Genomic DNA, 21385 nt, shown 5'->3' on the forward strand with positions numbered 1-21385 from the left:
GAGCTCAAAGACATAGAGAAGGATTTGCTCATCCTTATTGGGCCAACTCCAAAACAGATTGAGAAAAGAATTAAAATAATGAGGGGAAAATGATAGATATAGGGAGTAGCTACAGTGCTGGGATCACTAGAAGTGCACATTTCAAAATGAAGACATAGAACAATGCAGATGGGACGGCACTCTGGAAGGCTATTTTTTGGGAGGGGTATATTTGCCTTCACCACTTTTAACGGTATATTTGTTTGATTTTTGCTTGGTGCTATTATGCTTGATGCTGGATTTCTTTATGTTGCCTGATTGTTATATCTGTGGACCGTCTCTTCACCTTGCCTCTCTTCACACAAGTCTCTGGCGATCAGGCATGGTAAAAATACAGAAGTGCCGTAACTGTTCTGCGATAGAAAGACGTGTGCATTTGGTTAACGGGGTAGAAATGCAGTTGAAATTGTTATATTCACCTAATATATAGAAAGGACTCAGTCCTCCCTATGGGATGAAATCTTGGCCCTACTGACATCAGTGGGAAGGCTGGCACTAATTTCACTGGCGCCAGGTATCAGTCCCAGAATTTGGGTTGAAGGAAGCAGGAGGCTGGACCCAGCGATCCAGCGCAGCCACACTGCTCCCCTGCTCCCGGCTCTGCGAAGTGCTGGTCCTCAAGTGGACAGGAGGGATGGAGGCAACCACTCAACATCGCTGCCATGGTTCACTGAGGGGAGGCCTGAGCAGAAGCTCAGAGGTTCAGTGATGAGCCTCATACCGTGATACCTCATGAGAGCACAGGCAGACTACGGGTGGAGAGATCCAGAGCCCAGGAAGACCAGGTGGCCCCCTTTTGCACAGCAGAGGTATGAAATAAAAATCCTGCTGCTGAACAGGCCTCTAAAGGATCAGTAAATGCTGCTCCCCACAGCTCCAGAAAAAAATCTTAAGGTGTGATGAAAGGTGGTATTCAGACAAATCCCCCACATCTTCAGGCAGATCCTGGCTCCTGATTAAGATTTGCCTGGAGCAACCAGCTGACAACCAGCCAGTCTGGCAAACGCAGCTGAAAGTGATGACACACCGGGTGTCTCTCCCCAGTGCAGCTAGGTGTAGCTCGGTGTGGTCTCCCAGATGGTCTTCAGTGGCATAAAGAAGCCTGGAGGGGACAATGGAGGAAGGCTGCAGAGCACAGGGAGCTCAACTGACCGTGTTCAACAAGCTGAACTGCACCGAGAAGGGGACACATGTCCCAGGCATCAGCAGGGAGAGCAAGGGGAGCTTGGGAGCTGGGTAAAGCAAGGCTTGATGAGGGCTGGAGAGACACTGGCAAGTTTTCTAATGGCAAACGCAGCTTTTCTGAAAACCAGAATTTTTGAGGGAAAATTTCAACTTTTCAGTCGCCGAATTTCCCTGTTTACCATAGGAAAAAACAGAAGAATTTCATTTTGGTGGCTTGCCTCATGGACCTTTTAAGTTGACTGCTTCACATCATCTTGGCTAGGCTGGGCACTATGGAAGACCACCTTTCCTTGGTACATGTTGTGCTGTATTATGTGAATCCCACGAAGGCTGACACGTCATGGGAAATACAGCTCCAGGGACCTAGCTGCATGAGCTGGATGCTGGCAGTGGTTTGGGAAGTCTTGGAAAGAGCTGAAGGGCAGACTCAGAAACAACACACATGTCCAAGCAGAAAGAAATGAAGCCTCCTGCCTGTGTGGGGTCCACACTAAGTTGGAAGAGCTGCATACTCTTCCCAGAAGTCCAGGAGGAGCTGTGAATGAGACTGTGCTACCAGTCTGTGGATGATGGGAAGGAGCCCTCAGCAAGCTCTGCAGACAACGCTCTTCCCCAGCACGGTGCTCTCTGCCAGCAAACATCACTTCTGCCATAGCCGAGATTAGTCAGCCAGCCTGTTTGTTTTCATAGGGATGCCTGGCTCAGCCAGTGAGTGGGCTCACGATAATGTTGTTTAACCTGGTTCCATGGAAAGGAGGCGACGCCGAGCTATCCTCTGTGTCAGGGTAAGCCACTGTGTCCGGGTAAGTCTTCCCTGGCACCTCCACGTCCACGTTTGAGAACAAGAAGAGGTGCGACAAGGCAAAACTCTGCAGGACCTTGCATGGGAATGTCCTGTAGGGAGAATAACAATTGCCCAGCGGCACACAGAGCGGACAGAGCAGGCTTACCACGGGCTCACAGCTCCTCCAGGCAAGTCAGCGCAGTGGTATCACCAACAACCCACAGACATATCAAGAGCAATGGGAGCTCTTTGCAGTTGAACTCAAATTTTGGGGTCAGTCTGTTTTTTTATGCCATAATCCGGACAAAACCATATCAAAATAAGTAAATAAGCATGTGAAATCCAAGCGTAGGTGAACACAGCCCATTATTCTCTTCTTTATAATGCTCTGCAATGGGTGATTTGAAACAACACGGTTAATTGGTGATGCTCTACTTCGAAGAGGCACAAGTCTTGGTGCTGAGGGGAGCTCCACAACTCCAGTAGCTTCTAGCAAGGGCCTAAACATCTCAATAACAAGCAGTAGTGTGGCTGTTGGGTTTCTTGAAGAGAAACATTGTTAATCATTTTCAGTGATAGCCTTGCACTTCTCCATGAATTTAATTCAACAGCCACAGCTCTCTCACCAGGCCGGAGACTGCACAGAGACAAACCAGCTGCAAGCCAACCTGTCAGACATGCATGGATGGGGATGGTCCTCCCGGGGTCAGCCATGCGTGGGGAGCAGAAGCTGCATGCCAAATTCACTGCCTGCTGGAGCAAAGACCTCGATGGAACCAGTGAGAAACCTGCTGCAGGTCTGACAATGCTCCCACCAAGCCTACTTGTACCACTTGGGTATCTGCAAGTAAAGTGCACGCTGCAGCCTTCCCCCACCCCATCCTTACCTCAGGGGACGTCCACAACCGTTCCTCCTAGCCCTGCCTCTCATCAGGAAGGTGACAGCTCACTACTGCTAACGGCATTTAGTGGATCTTAGCCTTTCTGAGATCTGCCCTTGCGTGCGGTGCAAGAAGCAGAGCAGGTGAGAGGAGCACCATGGTGGAGGGGGACGTGGAGGACAGGATTTGAGACTGACAGCCTCACTGCCAGCTGCTCAGCTGTGTTCCCAGGTTGCTGCTTTTAACAGCAAGCCACTTGAGAGCCCCAGCTCCAGGGACTGCACAGCTGGCAAAAGATGAAGGCTATCAGCATGACGAAGAAACACCAGGAGGGCAGCAGGTCAGGATCTATCCCATGCCATGAACAGGACAGGACCTCCATTTCAGGCCCCTCTAGAAAGGCTTCATTCTGCTGTTTTCTCAAAAACTAAGAGCCTCTTCATCCTCCTCAATGAAACTGCTAAAAATTAATTGTTCAAGCTGTGTTGTTAAAAGGTTATTTATGATTTAAACCTTTCCAGGACCTAAGAGGCACCAAGCACTGCCCCCCAGCCAAAGGCTACAAGCTGTCCTGGAGCACCCCAGTGCCACTGTCCTACAGACCGTGTCACACAGCAGTGGGCTGAGAGCTGCAACCTGCACTTGTGAGAATGATCAGGATGGGCATGCGACTACTTGAGCATGGACAGACTGCAGCATCACTGCAGTTATCCACCTCGTCCCACCTGCTACCTGCTGGGGATCCCTGCTCATAAAGAAACACAAAGCTGGGCCACAGTTATTCCTGGTGGGACTCCACTGGCATGGGAGGCGGTACCAGACCGTCATCCTCCCCCTGTTTTTTCATCCAGAAGACTCTGGAAGGCAGGGCGGGAGGCTGCAAAACACTGCTCTCTACTTCACAACCCCACACTGGAGTTTGCCTTTGCAGGAAGAAACATTTTAAGCATTGCAAACAGAAATGATAAAGACAGTGCAACTGGAGAAGAACAGCAGTCAGTTCACTGCAGGTAGCCTCTCAAAAGAAAATACCTCTGGGCCAAATTCAAACCTGGTGTAAACAGAAGTCAATCTTCCAGCAACAGGGGGATTAGCCCCAACTCGCACTAGCTTTGACTTTGCTGCTTGATGTTTATATCACTAGAGACCAAAGAATATACTTGCCAGACAAGAATAGGAATCATTAAGTCTGTGGTCCAAAGTGAGGCGCTGAACCATCTCAAAGAGTGAAGCGTGGTCAAAGTTACAGGGATTGGAAGAGATAAATTCATCCATGCCATGCTTTTGAGCTCTATCTGCATCTGTTCATTTATACATATAGAGAAAGACACCATTTAGAGAGATATAAGACATTTCAGTTGACAAATACAACAGAAAAAAATATACAGTATGAAGCATGAAAGCGAAGTATCTCCTCTTCCCTACATTGCCATTAACTTTTTTCTTTGCAGGCTATACAGTACACTTTCCACCTCCCATTGTCAACTTGCATCAGTTATGGACTATCTTATTGCATTTAGGCAAAAGATTTTAGAATTAATGTCTTGTCAACTGCTCATTATAGTGCACTTATTCTATACTTAAAACCAGAACACAAACCATAGAACTTACTCTGTATCTTACAATACGCTATGAGTTAACAGAATTTTGGCTCACATGAGTAAATTAGCTCCTATTTAGATAGTTGCGGTTAATTATAATAGATTCTGCCATTCTAATGAAGTTAGAGCTGTAGCATTTTTCTCTACATTTACTAGGTTTTCTAGGTATCAGACCAGTTGCGTTGTTCTTTATCCAAATGCCAATGTTTGTTTCCCCACGGCAATCTTTTTCCTAATGGCAACTTTAAATGCTACCTCACCGAAATAAAAAGATGCTCTTTTAAGCATCGCTAAGAAGTTAAATTGATATGTAGTTTGTTGTCACTGAGGCAGTAACCCGATAGTGCGGCAGAGCTGCCAGTCATCCCGACGGAGGGACTGAATTTCCTCTGCCTGGATTACGAGCTGCCATTTTTGGGTGAATTAACAGCCTCAACGTATTCACACTTCTCTGCTTTGGGTGACGTTTACGGGCACTAACTCCTAGGGGCTAATTAATTAATCTCAACATGGTTAACTAAAAATACACTGAATTCAGCAGTTGAAATGAAGCCGCCAAGCCGGCCTGGGTGCGGCCAGCCGGGACCCTGCTGGGAGCAGGCTTTGTTCTACCAGCGGCTGGGGAATTAAAGGACACCTTTCACTTGGTTTTGTCCGTGCCCAGCTTCCTACTATATGGGTTCTTGCCAAATCCTCGACAAAGAAAATAGGATTTAAATCCTTCCCCTGTTTATAGCCTCCTAGGGGAACTGGGTGGCCTTGAAACAATGTGGCTGAAAGGACACAAAAATGCAGTTTTCTGCAATAGTAGTATATGGTAACTGTATTTGTTTTAAAACAAAATCCCTCTTTATCAGAAAAAAACAAAAATCCTTAATTAAAAGAATAAATAAATAAAAAAAAAGAGCTTTAAATGATAATGAGACAGTGTTCTTTTATATATGTTTTACTATTTAATGTTAAGCTGTGAAGGATGGCATGTCTTCCTAAATACCTCGTTCATGTCTGTGCTCTCAGATATTACTGATCATTGGGAGCAATCTTTACATTTCTGTATAGTCTGTCATTAGCTATATACAACTATATAAATAACATCACCCACTGGAAAGAAATCAGACAAATTAAAACATGTAACATTTCAATTAGCTGCTAGCAATACTTAATTCAGCAGTAGCTGGCAATTTTCCTCATTAAAACCCTGCTGAATAAACACTGATTTTTTTTCCTACAGCTGGTTAATTTTTGGGGGTCTGATCCCCTGTTTTGCTCCGCGCGCAGGGTCCTGCTGCTTCCCCCCCCCGATCCCAAATCCCCCCTCCACCTCCGCTGGTGGCTCTGTGCATTCATTCAGCACGGGGACAGAAGAAGCCACCAATGGTGCCAAGCGATGTGGCAGCACGAGGGCTGGCTCGGGGGATGAGGACAACCTCCCCAGCCAGCTCATCACCTCCCCGGCACCTCTGCAGCATCCTCGGGCGTGGGATGCGAAGCCCACCCAGCCCTGGGGCTCATGGCACCGGCCGGTTCCTCTCCGTTTTGACAGCTTTCTGCCCCATCGTCTCTGTCCCTTTGGGCCAAGATCGATTTGACTGCACCCACTCCCAAAGAGTTTGCCTATGCTGTTTTCCATTCCATCCCTAGTGCCCACAAAATATTTTAACAGATATTATCAGACTATTTTTAATGGCTTGCTGCTCTGCCCGGCTCCTCGGAGTTGACTGCAAGCTGACAAATTGGCTGGAGGCCTTCATTTGCCAGCTTCGCTCAGAGATTTTATTACTTTTCAATTAGGAGCCCTGATACACTGTCAATCCTCCTGCACAGCCAACGAGGCTCTGAGAGCTGAGTAAATCAGCTGGAAATTTGAAGAGTCCTCTAGCCCTTTAGCTGGTGAACTTTTTTGAGCATATGTGCTAGAAAGCATGTTTGAAATGAGTATTTTTTACTCTAGACTACTAAGCTTTTCCCCACTTTATGTTCTCTGAGCAAAGTGGGCAAGGAGCAGACCCTCAGTTGGTGTGAACCGACTGAAGCTCTGTTGGCTTCCATGGAGCTGAGGGTCTGTCCTGAGCTTTTTAAGATTTCCCTGCCCAAGGGACACAGACAGTTCCCTGCCAAGCATGAGAACAGACACTGTGATTAAACAGCCTTCATGACTGTCCATAATCAGGGGCAATTTTACTTTCATTAATCACTTTGAAGCCACCCCTTACTGAGCATCCCATTGCGTGCCTGCTCAAAAGCCCATTTGCCCCAAATCTCCCCACCTCAGAACAACCACACAGAGAGAGAAGCATCAGACGTGGCACCACATGAGCTCAAGTGACCAAAAAAGTATGAGCTGCACAACTTCTGCTCAGTCAGTGGCTTAAAACGTGGTTTTCTGCCATGGGAGGGACGATGACCCGCCGCAGCTCTCCCTGCAGCAGCCCAGCACCGCAGCTCTGGCGTGAGCAAACCATTTAGCACGGGCAGAGCTGCGGGGCTGGGTGGGTGCACGTCGCCCACCCAGGGGATAAAGCTGGCATGGTGTTAACTGGAGGTGTCTTTGGAGAATGGTAATAAGTGTATTTCTCCTAAATGCAGTATCTGCTCTAGGCCAGATGCTTAAAATTCTTAAGAATAACTGGGAGCAGGTTAAAAAGGACAATCCTAGACTAAACTCACCTTCCCCTAATCAACTGCTAGAAAATAAACATGTCATGCAATTTGCAATTTATTTTTGCATTTTGATTTCTCATATGGACTCGCTTTTAGAAATGAAATTTAGGAATCAAATTATACCAAAAGCATTAAACTTCCTAGATAATACAAAAAGAAAATGGTAGGTTGAAATATATAACTCTGCTCCAGACAGCTGATCTGCGTTTAAAATACTGTCAACATCTGCATATGACATGTTTTATGTATAATCTACCCTGTTTCAAAATGGCTTGTACAGTTTGAATGAAATTTTAAACAAAGCACAAAATGAGAATGGCTAATATTCACACACAGACTGTACAGCTAATTTGTAAGTACTTTAATTGTTTCAGTCCAATACGGTTGCTTTTTTGACCCTGCTCTGTTATTCTAGCTAAAAAGAAAGGAGAAACCAAAGAAAGAAAGTTATATGATGCTCCAGTAATTTACAATCCCTTCCCAAGGTGCCGTGCCAAGCTCGCTGGTGCTTCTTTGTTCGGGGCCCCAGCCAAAATGCTGCTGCAGGCCCACAAAAGTTATCTTACATATTTAGACAAGCTGAACACAACTGCAGCTGAAAAGTGTTTGATGGTGGTCTTGGAAGGGAGGCTGCCAGCAGAGGGAAACGGGCAGCACAGACTGCACGAACCTTTCTTCTAGAAAACTGCAGACTCTGGCCTTTTATATTACACTTGGTCACCTACATTACAGTCTTTTTTTTAATACTGCCGGGTTTATTTTGTTCATTATTATCCAGTTTGCATTTTATACTGACTCCATTGACCAGCCCCTTGTCACACATGCACTCCCTACAAGTGTTTGAAATCAGAGTCTTAAAAATCTGCCAGTGTCGGGAACACAAAGATTTCAACAACAACAACAACAACAACAACAATAATGATTTTCATTATCAAAGGACTGTCCCACCATTTGGTTCTCTGAGGGCTGTATTTCTCTTTATCTAACAGTTATTTAAAAAGGAAGAGACAAAACAGTCAAATCTCTCTCTTTTTTTTTTTTTTTTTTTTTTTTTAAATGTATTTCCCTGCCCTCTGCATTTCTTTTGCTCCAGTAATAATTTTGGCAGATTTTGCTTTGAGAGCGGTGAAGTTAATAGTGGGGGACAAGCTCCATAAAAGAATTCTTGTTATAAAAGGCTTTAGGTAGCCATTTTATTGTAAGAATTTCTTACTCCAGATTTATTTATTTTCATTAATGAGTGACTTTGTTTCAGTACCAAAGGCAACTGTACATCCAGCAAATTTTACGACACGTTTGTTTTTTAAAAAACAAAACAAAACAAACAAACAAAAAAACCCAAACAACTGTAAATTAAAAGGTGACTTTGTATCTTACTCATCTGGAAAATGTGTGCTTGTCATATCTGCTTGACATTACAAGAATGAAGATGTGGTTTGGACAGTAACAAACAATGACACTAGTCAACCTCATCAGGAGACATGAAATAAAGGAATGACAATGATTGATGGCAGCTATTCATTTACAGATATTTCTAGAAAACTCTTCGCTGGCCTGGCCGGGCAAAGCGGGAGAAGTTTTCCAGCCTGCGCGGTGCTCGCCGGCCACGCACCGGGGCGGGGGGCCGCGGGGTCCCCTCCTGCTCTCGCCGCTTCCGCGGAGCCAACGGACACGCCGGGGCCGCGGCTCCTTGAAGAAATACCCGGGGGGGAAGCGCCCAGAAATCCCGTTTTGTTGGGCCCCGTGGAGCGGGAGGTTTTACCAGCAAAACCCGTGTTCTGGGCGGGGGGTGGGTGGAACGAACCCGTGCGGGGACTCCAAACGCCCGGCTGCGGCCGGGGAGCGAGCTGCTGGCAGTGCCGGCTGGTGACTTACCGAGTCCCCTCCTCGCCGGGCACGGTGGCATTGCCACCTCTGAGAAGTGACATACGTGTGTGCATGTGTGTGTGTGTGCGGGCTCTGCAGACCTCCTCCCCGCTATGAGCTCCAGCCCCTGCAGCAGGCGGAACTCGCCTTTCAGCTGGATATCGAAGAGCCCTTTTTTTCCCTTCATATTATTCTGCGTTAGAAGACAGCTTTAAATTTAATTGGCTGTTTATTCCTGTGTTTTATGGCTCTTCCCCTGCTGCAAACAAATTCTTTTCTGCTCGAGTTACAATTTTAATAAACAATTATGAATGTTCCTGTAAATCACCAGACACACTAGGCACTGAATTGAAATCTAAATTATCTAATGTTTGGTAGTTAAATGAAAAAGAATTTGTAGTATGCACTTACATAATTCCTTGTGTGGCAAGTTAAAAACACAGTTTTAGAACAGCTATTTATAATATAAAACATTATTTCACAGCATTATTATAACTATTTAAATATATTTTGAATTGGATGACTGCAGAAACCTGTGAATTCGTATTTCATAAGTTAGAGTCCCATGCTTCTTACAGCATGTAGAAGTGATTTACAGGCTAGTTTTAAATTCATGCAAGTTATGGGAGAACTGAATTAACATTTTAATTCTGCATTCCTGCAATGAAGCATCTGCAAGTTGACAATACAGAAGACACAGCAGCGTTCTCAAGATATCTCTAACTATCTAAAATAAAAAAAAGCAATTAAAGCACAAAACTAATAATCTAATAGGATAGCAATGCATTGTAGTGCAAATACATGTAATGTTGCCAGACCCAAGTTCATTCATTCATTCACTCTTTCTTTCTTTCTTTCAAAGTGGCAAAAATCTGTATTTCCATCAAATTAAACTTTTTTTTTTTTTTTTTTTTTTTTTTTTTTTTGCGGTAAAGTCTGATAAGAATCCTCTTTGAAAATCCAAACATTTGGAAAACAAAAAAAAGAAAGAAAAAAGAAAGTGTCTGCTGAGAAGGAATTCTGCCTGCTACCCATGGGCATACTTATACACACACGCACATACTCGCACACAGAAAAAAAAAAAAAAAAAAAGAAGAAAAAAGAAACAAAAGGAGGAAGAAGGAAAAAAGGAATCTTGTTTGATGGCCAGGAGGGATGACACCGCCTGTTCCTTCTCATAATTGCATTCAGATACTCCAGATACATATTTGCCAGCTCTCATGACCCACTGATGCTATTCCCTCCTAAGGAAAGCAGGCACTCACCAGGTATTGGAGAAGCAGCTTTTAACACCAATAAAGGATTTGTACCGGGTGTATTTAAGACTTGAACAAAGACTGAGGAGAAGCTCTTTTACACTACAAGTTTGGACTTTTATCTTTTCCAAAGTAGGTATTCCAGCGGGAAAAGGTAAAATAGTAATTCCCCTGGCTTATTCTTTGGCAAACATTGCTTTGATTGGTGACTGAGACCCATGCTAAAACATTAATTTACGATAATTTGGGGGAACAGCAGCACCCCTCCGTGACTAATGTACTTAAGTTGGAGTGGGTCAGCACCTCCAAACCCGGGGTGACTCAGACGGCTGCCGCTTGCTGCTGAAATCATCCCCTACAGAGTTTACGGGAGAGGGATCTACCAAACCTTGATGACTCAGGCGTGTTTTCACAAGGCATGTGTGGAGGGGATTTTGGGGGGGCTCCTGTGGAGTCCTGCACCTCATCTAGGTCTCTCGGGGTCTCCTGCCCTACTTTTCTATGCTTTGAGGTGTCCACGGTTAACCCCGCACGCTGGTGCACTGCACCGAGCTAATCATCGGCACGGAGAGAAGGGATATTGTCAGAGTGCAAAATGATCTGTTTTCAGGCAGGAAGCAGTCAACTAGATGTAAATTCCATGAAACAAAAGAAGGTATTATTTACAATTTTATTGTAATGTTAATTAATATTTACATCTTGGAATGAAAAATAGAAATGTAAATGATTGGCTTTACTAAGAGGATCACTTGATGCCAATGTGAAAGCCAGGGAGAGAAGGCAATTATGCAAACATCACATGCATCCTAATTTCAGTATGGAAACTTACATTTCAAATCTCAATTCAGGAAAATAACATGGAAAGTTTGTACTACAAAATCTAAACATGAGAAAGATTTAAGAGAAAAAAAAGCACATTGCATATGTCAGATAATCTAGTCTGATTATCTGAGCTGTGCTAGCTACAGGGAAGCACTTACCCTTGAGTCCAGCTAGAAGTTAGCAGGGTAAGAAGGAACAAACCAGAATAACATAAAGACTAGCAACAAGGCTCAGGAAAGCAGACAGGAGCCCTAACCTAGCAGCTAAATATTTGGGTTCAAGCAAAGAATAAAAAAGAAACTTAAGAAAAAATCAGACCAACCGAAAAAAAACCAAAACACTTACAGCTGAAAATTTCTTAAGCAGCTCAATAAACCTCACTACTTATTATGGGGGAGCAAATCATTACAAATTCTCAAAACAACAAACTTTTCATATATGGTGTGATTAACAGTCATTAAATATAAACAGACATTAAAAAATGAAATATAACCACAAGTGATACGTAAAACAAGTACAGACCAATCTTTCATGTTAAAAAGAAAAGAGTTTAAAAAGAAAGAAAAAAAAAAAAAGAATGTTGAGCATGTTTGGGAATTTTGTTTGATGCATCACTAACACAGAACGAACAAAGATTGGTGCTTTCAGACAAGTGACCACTTTTATGAAGCTTAAATATTGCCAAAAGGTGTAATATGTATTGGCAGCATTATTGACTATAATATTGTGCATGATTTCAACAGTAAACAAGAACAGTTTTGGGTTTTTTCTTTTATAATGCAAACACTGGAGAAAAGCACAGCTTTGCGTGAATGGAGTTCTTCTTTTAAATTTTAGCAAAACAAAAAAAGCAAAACTTTTCACTCTAACAAGTATTGTTCACCCACATAAAAGGAATTGTCGAGTCATACAAAAATTAATGAATAGCAGGATCTATTTGTTTTTAGTACTTAAATTGCAAATAAAATAAACTCCACCCTGGTTCGGAGCTGTCTGTTTACTTCCAAGTCAAGTGCTGCTATCAAACCGTGGATGAGAATTTTGAGTGCTGCTCGAACTTTGTATTTACTAAGTCAAAGGAGGTGGGAACTAAATGAATTCACTATTTCTCCCAAGTTTCCCCAACAGCAAAATATGTTCTTCTCAAGTTTCTGTTTAACAGACAGCTCCATCACAGGAGTGAAGGGCTGGATTTTCTCTGCATGTGCATGCATGTGCATGTGCCATCTCGGACTGCTACCACATGAAAGCTATAACAACAGTTACTCATCAAATGGCTTAACATTTACTTCTTTGCATATCCTCATTCACCATAACCTCCAATAAGCACAACAAATATGACAGGTATAAAGATAAATGTTCAAGAATAAAATGTCTTGCAAAAGTCCTTACCTTTCTGCAGGCAAAAAAAAAAAAAAAAAATCAAAAACAAAACCAAAAAACCCAAGCCAAAAAAACCCAATAACAAACCAAGACCCTTTTAAAAATGCAATACTTGATATGTTTGAATTTCAAGACTGAAGGAGCTGAGATATGTATTTGTGCATGTAAGACTCCTGACAAGGTATCATGTGTGGCATGCACGACTCGCTTCTGTTTCTGATTATTTAACTGCTGTGCCTGATGACTTTTGCAAGGAGCATTGCCACGTACAAATGTTGAAATATGAAAAATGAGTAGCCTTTGCTGGTGAGATGAAGGTGTACTATGGCATGCTGCCCTCCTCTTGTAGAATGAAGGTCCTGTGCACAGAGTTGTCAGAGCGACCTAAATCCAAAGGAGGAGGAGGAAGGAAGACCGTGGACAAAACACACTAGCCCAGAGGATGCTGAAGTAGCAAGTCATCATCAGACTGATGAGCTGACTGGTTTCCCCCCTTCCAGGTTTTGGCACAACACAACCAAGAGGGTTTCCCAGTGCTTGCAGCAAAAAGGGGAGCCTGAAGATGCCCAGCTTATGGGGGAAACACATTGTGGATGGAAGGAGGGTGGTGGCATAAAAAAAGCCAATCTGGATTTGGAACTGTTATCAGCCTGAGAAGAAGTGAGAGAAACTGAGTTCAGATCCTGACCCCCTCAGATGCCCTGGAGGGACCAGGGGGTGAACTCTTGGCTGTTCTCACCAGAAGTGAGGATGAGGGACCCCTGCCTCCTGGCAGGTGAGTGAGATGGGAAAAACAAGGTCAAACCTGTGGCCCTGCTAAGCTCTGAGCACAGTCCAGCTGATACAGTCGGCAGGACCACGAGCAGCACAAGTCTCTGGTGGACGTGCTGGGCTGTGGTTAGATGCAGAGAGGACTCCTGGGCTCAATCACTGACTTTGCAGCTCCCTTGCAAGGACGAGGACAAGCCAGCTGCCTCTTCTCCATCCCAGGTAACCTAAGCAGGGGGGTTCAGCTCTCCCCACACACAGCGCTTGGCTGTGCATGGGAACGACACACCCGAAGGTCCAGGTCCCAGGACATCCCCTTTCCCTCCCAAACTCCCAGCAGACTTTGTTACAGCTGTTGCCAGGCAATTATGATGTGTTTGGGAAAGGGACCCTTCACCTGACCCCACATATTGGTCTGGCAAAGTGAAGACTCCGTAAACACCAGGAATTTACCCAGCAGAAAAATTCTGCAGGCTTAATGTCTGCAGGGATGGGAGAAAACTGGAGGGAAAGGTGCTTCCCTGGTTTGACGTTCTCTCGCTGCCCTCATCCTAATCCACAGGGATCACGCTGGGAGGAGCAGGAATGCATCCTCTTTGCACCAAACACACAGCTTAGAGCATTCTTCAGCTTCACTTGTTAAGAGAGGGAGTCACAAGCAGCATCCTTCTGCCGCTCTCCCATGCCACACTTTGAAGGCTTTTAGCATGCAAAAAAGCAGCCGTAAAGGGGCTGTGCCTGATCAGGCAGAGGGACATACAACCTCTGGGAGAGCTCTCAGGTCAGCACGACTCAGCCAGGTCTAGAGGCTAATCACAACCAGTAAACTTCCCACTTGCAAGAGCCCAATTCCTACCTCTCATTTCGGCTTTGAGAGGCATCCTTCCTTCCTTCCTGACCCCAATCCTTTACACCTTGCACCCCCAAAGTCAGTGACCTGATGGGATGAAGAGGATGAGGGTCACTGAAATGAAAATACTGACTATAGGTTTACCACGCTGCACCGCACCGTGCTACAACTTCACTGACAGCAGCAGCAACGCAAGGCAAAAGGGTGTCCAAAATATGCAGGTGTGTGCAGGATGCGGAAAAAAACCCGAACCAGCAAGCAGAGGTTTTCTGCTGTAACACTGATCGTACAGCTGTATGTCTTGCATTGATATTTTCTATAAATACTGACATGAAAAAGTTAAACCAACATAAAAGATGGTCAAATAATACTGATAAGCAAGGGACAGATTTTCTGAGTTCCTTACAACAAAATACTCCATAACAGCCTTACAGAGACTATTTTAAATGTTAGAATCTGGTTTAATGAGAAGAATTTGCTAATATTTACCACTTTTTCTTTATTTTACTTGTAGTTAATGATACTAATTCTTAAATTTTTCTGAAACTATCAAACACTACTGTATGTTCCATAAAAAAGGGGCTCCAGACGTGTGATCGAGACCTTCAAGAAAAATGAGCGAGGTGGCATTTGTCTGGTTTATAATCAAATTACATTTGCAAGACAAAAGAAATTGCTCTAAATTTCAAATTAAGCAAACTGGGTATAACTGCACAGGACATGCAGCATAGCTACGACTTAAAAGATGATTGCTTTAAATTCACATCTAACTGGCCTGCAAAGCAACCTGTTAAAAATACCATATGTTTTCCTACAGTTGAATATTCAACAGGAGACCTCTTTTTGTGTGTGCATTTCATACTTGCAAGATTTGCACCTGTAGTTCTGAGCACGTGATGCATTTGATAGACAGCTAATGGCGCTAATGAATCGCTCTGATCTGGGTGTGCAGTTTATTGTGTGGGGGTAAAACGCGTGTCTGCAGAAAGCAAGCTGGGTCTCAGGTTCTCAGATCCCAGTCTCTCCTCCATCAAGTATTGCACTTTAAAATACTCATTGACAAGTTCCCCAGGGAATTTTGTTTCTTGGGTCTGGTTGTGCTAAACACACAGGTTAACTGCGTCTGGATCCACTGATGTAAAAAGCAGATTAATGGTAATGAAAAAAACCTTCATTTTGGAGTCAGAAACATGTGTGCTAATACTGATTTACATCAGGGCAGAAAATCTTTCCATCAAAGACTTCTGCCCTCTAGAAGAACTTATTTACTTACAAAATTGAGAGATTGGGGCGTCTAGCTGGGGTACATTTCCTCCTTTAGCATTTAGCTTTTGCACTTGGGTAGGTGGCACAGGTTTGTGAGACTGGCCGGTGGCTCGGTACATGGCTTGGACCCACAGGATACGATCCTGCTCATCATCACTTGCAAAAATCACCGTGTCTCCTTCCTTCACTGCGTTGAAGAATGCTCTGCCGCCCTCCAAACCTGGCAGGAGAGGAAGTGACAACAGAGTTTGGCAGACTTCTGAGGGCAGCAAAGGCATCTCCCCTGGCTTCCCACCCCACCACTGCCTGCCCCAGGTGTCCCCAGCCAGGTCCGTGCTGTCCCCTGCTCCTGGCTGAGCTCAGCTCCCTCCCCTGCACTAAACTCGTCTGTGAGAGAGCCCGCCAGGTAGCACCCTGCACCATGATTACTAAAACATGCCCCAACACACTGGGATTGATTGCTTCTCTCACCTACAGCCCTGTCTGTGTGGGTCCTGTGCAGGTTGTGCCACTGGAGCCCCATAAAAATGGGTTATGAGGGGATGCGGTGGGAGGTTTCTCATTAGAGTGAGTACATCAGTGCTCACACTGCACTAAAGGTGCTTGGGTGATTTGCTTATTTCTGTCTTTGCCCACCTTCCCATCTCACTAACATCGGAATTAACCTGGAATCAAGGTCTTGACAACCAACCTACTGTGTCTTTCTTCATCTCCTCTGGGGATACCATTATCCAGGGCATGGTGAGGAACACCACACTCAACGTGTTGCCCCACTGCAATGAAAGAAATGTGGTGTTCTACCACTTGAAGAAGGGTCTCACCACTCAACAGGTACCTCCAGGTACCAGGGGGCTTTCTAATCCTGCCCCGTCCATTCACTCACATCTATCAGAGAGAAAATGGAACAGGCAAAAATGCTGGGTTGGTCCCACAAATATTTTCTACAATAAAAACAGGCATAGCTGCTAACCTTTTATTTAGGGTATATGATCTGAAGGCACAGGGTAGGATCATCGCTCGGTTCGAGCATTCAGTTCACAACTAAATTTCATTGGGATTTAAGTGTCTAATTCACTTAGGCTCCCCAGAGAAGATGAGTCTTTCCCTCCTTTGGTGCAACTCCGAGCTCAATTCCTTAGATCTATTTATAGTAAAGTCATGCATAACTGATGATCAGTATAAACAGAAACATATTTATAATAATGCTGATCACAGTTCAGCTGCAGGCAGGGGGAGAGCGAGAGGAGTCCCGTTTGGAAGCCGCAGGCAGCGAGGCGAGCACGGGCTCCGGCGGGTGCAGCAGCGGGCTGTCGGCCCCGTACCTGGCTGCGGGTCGGTGTAGTCCACAGTGTATCCGTCAAGCTGCAGCAGCTCTTGAGGTTCAGCTTTTTTCTCCCGGTAGCTGCACATAGCAAATGTATATTGACTAACCTGAAGAAAATCACAAAGCTAAGATGGCACCGGGTGATCACAAGGCAATCCGAAGTGCTTACAAATGCCGTACGCCGATGGCGTGTTCACAGGGGGCTGGGGGCGGTGGGGTAATTTTGATGGTCATTGCTTATACGAGACAGACTAAACTTTTTACCAGGCTTTCACAAAGCTCTCTCTTAACATACCCTGCTGTGGCAGGCATCTAATTCCCTGCACCGGTACATGCAGCGGTTTAATTTTCTCCAGAAGAGGAAGCTCCACGCTTTAAAACCGTCTTATCATTCATCCCCAGACAAGTGCAAGAGTGACACCCTGTCACAAACAATGTGAGCTAAATTGCTAGGTGCCAGTCATATTAAAGCAATCTTAAGATCCCACTGATCTCGGCAGTTGTTGTCATCAGTGCTGTAAATGGCAGCTCTCACTCCTCTGAGGTACCATCTGCATGACACGATACATTCAATGTCAAGCTCTTGACGGAAGCCGACTCAGCTGCGGGGGCTCTGCCAGGCCCCCCAGTCGCCTTTAGGAGGCCATCAGCCCGCATCAAGACCCCGCGCGTACGCGGCCGGCTGCGATCTGGATGGTCGGCAAGAAGCTCGTCCAGGGAGGAGAGGAGAGCAGAGGATTCTCAGTGCCCCAGGCTAGGAACTCACGGGGAAATTTACTGTCAAATGATTTCAAATGACTTTGTTAAGGTTGTGTCACATTCTGGACGCCTGACGTAATTTTATTCATCTGGACATTTTCTTGACCTCTAGAGGAAACTTTAAAACTCTGGTGGGTGGCAGTGGATCATGCTCGTCATTTTTGGGAAGCGAGGAGAGATCCTGAAAGACGAGTGAATGTCTGGGCTGAGGGATTTTGCCCTCAAATGCCAAACAAATCACTCTGCCACAAATACATAAGCAGCACCTATTTTGGTGGTATCTCCTGCTAATAAAATGTCATTTATTTAAATCAGGGGACCCATCTATTGGCATAGCATCTCCCAGCCAGCGCTCGGTTTATTGCTGCCCTCTACGGGCTTCTGTTAGCTGCCAGCCTGCTCTCAGCAGCCCTGCCTGCACCGTGCCTTCCTCCAGGAACAGCTCCAAAAGCCACCTAAGAATAAACCCTATCATTAACACATTTGTGGGAGTAAGACTAAAAGTGATGCTTTAAGCATCTTGCATCCTCCTTAAAACTACCAGCACTGACGAAAGATTGACAAGTAACAGACCAATAGCAGGAGCACACCAGTGCATATTCTATGCTATGAACTTTGAATGCATACCATCGTACCGGCAACACAAAAATTAAAAAGATTAACACGAAGAAATCTAAAAATAACCTAGTGCCCCACAGCACAACATTCAGACGACTCCTGAAGTGTTCATTCAGCTATACTTGCAGTATATTGCTGCCATCTCCTGGAGAAACTCTTGAATGTGCTTTATTTATGGTAAAATCCTGGAGATTTCATCTGAGCAGTGAGGATTTGATTTCTGTGTGTTAGACAGCCTGAACTTCAGGGATTGCGTGATAAATTTAATTCCTGAAATGAGTCAGTGCTAATCTACACTGACATTGATTGAAAACATTAATGCAACTAATGTTTTTTTCTTCTCCTGTGTGCTTTACAGCAACAGGTAATATTCATTCAGCAATTTAGTTTCTTCTTCTCTGACCCTTGAACACGAGGTTTGAATTTCAGGCTCTTCTTCATGTACAAGTAATTCCTCTCATCTTTGGACCTAGAAAATATTCTTCATCCCTATCAATAAGCCAACCATACCAACACAATAGTAACGTATGGAAACACATGTAGGCATCTCAGAGCTTGTATTTCTTATGTTAAAAAGTTATAAAAGCCCAAGCCTAGGATTGCCCGAGGGCCTGCTGGCAGCAGGCGGGCTGGGATCAGGGTGCAGGGAGGAGACAGTTATCCATGGCCTCTGGAAATCGTGCCAGCTGTGCCGTCCAGAGTGCCTGCACCTAAACAACTTGAGCTACTGACTTCAAGGACTGGCATACCAGCCTGTCTGTCCTACCCTGCTGCCTAGAGCATTTACTGTTTGGGGTCAGAAAGAAGCTGATGCCCTGGCTACCAGTGCCATGTGGCTCCTTCCATTTACAAGCAGTGGTAAAGCAAAACTCGACAAAATGAGATTCTAGAGAGCTCAGTATATCACAATCGTGCTTCACTGCTGAATAGCACTGCAGGGTCAAGTGGAGATTGCAGCTTGCCTTTCATCAGTCCTCAAAAATATTGTGCTTTACAGAGCCTGCTTTCTGTAGAAGCTTAGAAGTGGCCAGACAAGTGAAACAGTTAATAGCAGAAATTAATCTTACAGCCTGCTGAGTTCACACCGAACCATAGCTGAGTATGAGAGCGAGTGAGCAGATGGGATGGGCAAGATGAATGGTTTGAGTAATTGGAAAAAACACAGATACAGAGAGGAAACTGGAGGAAGACAGAGGAGAAATCTCTGCCCAGTGAGGGACAACCTCTCAAAGCAGCTGGGATTTCATCCAGGGACTTGATGAGGGCCAGGAAAGGAGCATCTAAGGAAGCTGAACTGAGTGAAACTAAGAGAAGGGAAATAATTCAAGGCTGCCCTGGCTGGTTCATTACAAAAAAGGGAAAATGCCTTGAGAAATAATTTGAGAAAAAAAGAACAGAAGGAAAAGAAAGTGGGAAAAAAGAGAAAAAGACAAAGAAATCCAGGAAAGGGGAAGTAGACAGCGGGAGACAAATGCCAAAGTTCACTATTCCCAGGCTGCTAAATTAGATCTGACTTTCTTGGCACTTGACCATATTCTGTCACCAGCTATATAATCCAACTGATTAATAAATACAGTAGATATGTATTAACCAGTCTTGACTTCGTCCTTGTTTTTCCACCAGAGACTCCTGCTCTAGTGAGCACCACTTTCCCTAGGATCCTGCTCAAACCTGTTAATTGTCGTGCCTCACACTCCGAGCTCAGTCATTTGCCTCCCCCTTTCTCACTGTTGACATAACACTGCCCCACTTGGGTTAAATTCTTAAATGGACCTTTCCTAGATTAACAGCATGCATTTTGTCCCAAGGGAGAGAAACTGTGCTAAGATACTGCCATCTGTAATATAGCTCTCCACTTTGATGAGAGAACTCTTGTCCTCTGGTTGCAGCTGTATGTTGCCTCCCGAGCCCTTTCCTGACACAAATGAGCAGAGGAAATGATCTAGCTTAAAGAAAAAAAATGTGAAAACAACCATTTTTACATCTCAGCACATCCACTGAATCCTAAACAACTGCACCTAGCAGTTGTCCCAACTTCTTCCTTCAAGCAGGAGGGGGGGGTGTGTGTTCTCCGCAGGCAGGGCTATGTGATGGAAAGCCATCCCACGTGAACAGGGATGGGACATGCAGGACCTACCATAGCCAGGTGTAACAAGCTCTGGCATCTGTTTAACCAGCAGTTTCCAAACATTTTGTATTTACCATCAACACTCAAGGTTTCTCAAGAATCACCACCTATGACCAGTTCTCAGTGAGGGTCTAACTGAAAACATGATTTAATATCATTATGGGGACTGGCTACAGGTCATTTACCTTGACTTGAGGACCACAGTCTAGGACCGCTGATGTAGTACACTGCAATTTTGCTGATTTATTTTCAAATTCTGATGGTTATTTGGAGTTACTGAACACTTCATTTCATTCTATCCCGAGTCAGCTGAGTTTTGCTAAAAGCAGGAACTGTCACTGTTAGTCTAAATTATAATGAGTTCAGGGAGTCTGTCACTAGAACAATAGATCCAGGCGTAGACGCTGCAACTGGTTTTAATCTGCAGAGAGTTGATCTGGTTCCAACAACATTCTGCAAACACCATCAGACACAATCAGCCGAAAACTGCTTCAAGCTACTCAGCAGACATGTCATCCAGGTACCATGGAGTGTTACTTCCCATATGCTGCCAGAGCACAGAAATGGGGTTATGACAAGAGAAGAACAGATTCAGTCTGAAATCTCAACGTAATTAATTCACTTGCCCTTAAGAATCATTATAAGAAATTTCCAGCAAACCCACCAGAACCAACAATAGTGTTGTTGCCAGTACAGCACATTAGACCTTGCAAAGAATTAATACAAGCTCTGTCAGCTATTAAAAATCCCAGCTTTTGCACGATCAAGGGTTTAATTGGCAAACTGGCTGAAATTTGTATGCTGTGTTCAGGCAGCCGATATAGCAACATAGGAAACACTTAGAACATCTGTGATGGATGTACATTTTCTTCCCTAACCAGTCACAGAGAACTTTGCCCTAAATTGCTCCATTGCTTTTGCTTACCACTGCCACTGGCATTACTGTTGCCTTTACGAAGCATTTTCCTCACTTGTGATGCTGCGGACCATTTCCATCCAAGCTCAGGGCCATATTCTGCCATCACTTTCACGCTGCATATCTCAGGATTTAAAATTAGGCAAGTAACGAGTCTCTGCCATGTAATTTACATCTAATCAGTATTCTGCTCTTCTGCTGCTCATCTCAAAGGGTGTCTACGAGAAGGGTGGGCAGCGTGCAGAGAGGACTGCGATTCATTCGGATGAGAAAACTAT

At 44.6% G+C, this 21385-nt stretch overlaps 1 protein-coding gene across 20 annotated transcripts in view; it reads right to left on the bottom strand.

Moving 5' to 3' along the window:
• Nucleotides 1-21385, bottom strand: part of CADPS (calcium dependent secretion activator) — a 220897-nt gene that overhangs the window by 84156 nt on the left and 115356 nt on the right. For 16 of the 20 annotated variants that reach the window (XM_042799818.1, XM_042799816.1, XM_042799817.1 and 13 more), the window contains exons 10-12: nt 16685-16793; nt 15370-15582; nt 4054-4190 (exon numbers count right to left, since the gene is read on the bottom strand). In XM_042799818.1, the coding sequence (XP_042655752.1) occupies nt 4054-4190; nt 15370-15582; nt 16685-16793 (459 nt within the window). Of the gene's footprint in view, nt 1-4053; nt 4191-11253; nt 11266-15369; nt 15583-16684; nt 16794-21385 lie in introns of all 20 variants that reach the window. The other 4 variants (XM_042799809.1, XM_042799807.1, XM_042799801.1 and 1 more) reach the window with 1 other exon arrangement.

This window comes from Tyto alba, unplaced genomic scaffold, assembly GCF_018691265.1.
Source record: "Tyto alba isolate M040663 unplaced genomic scaffold, T.alba_DEE_v4.0 Super-Scaffold_3, whole genome shotgun sequence".
Lineage (NCBI taxonomy): Eukaryota > Metazoa > Chordata > Aves > Strigiformes > Tytonidae > Tyto > Tyto alba.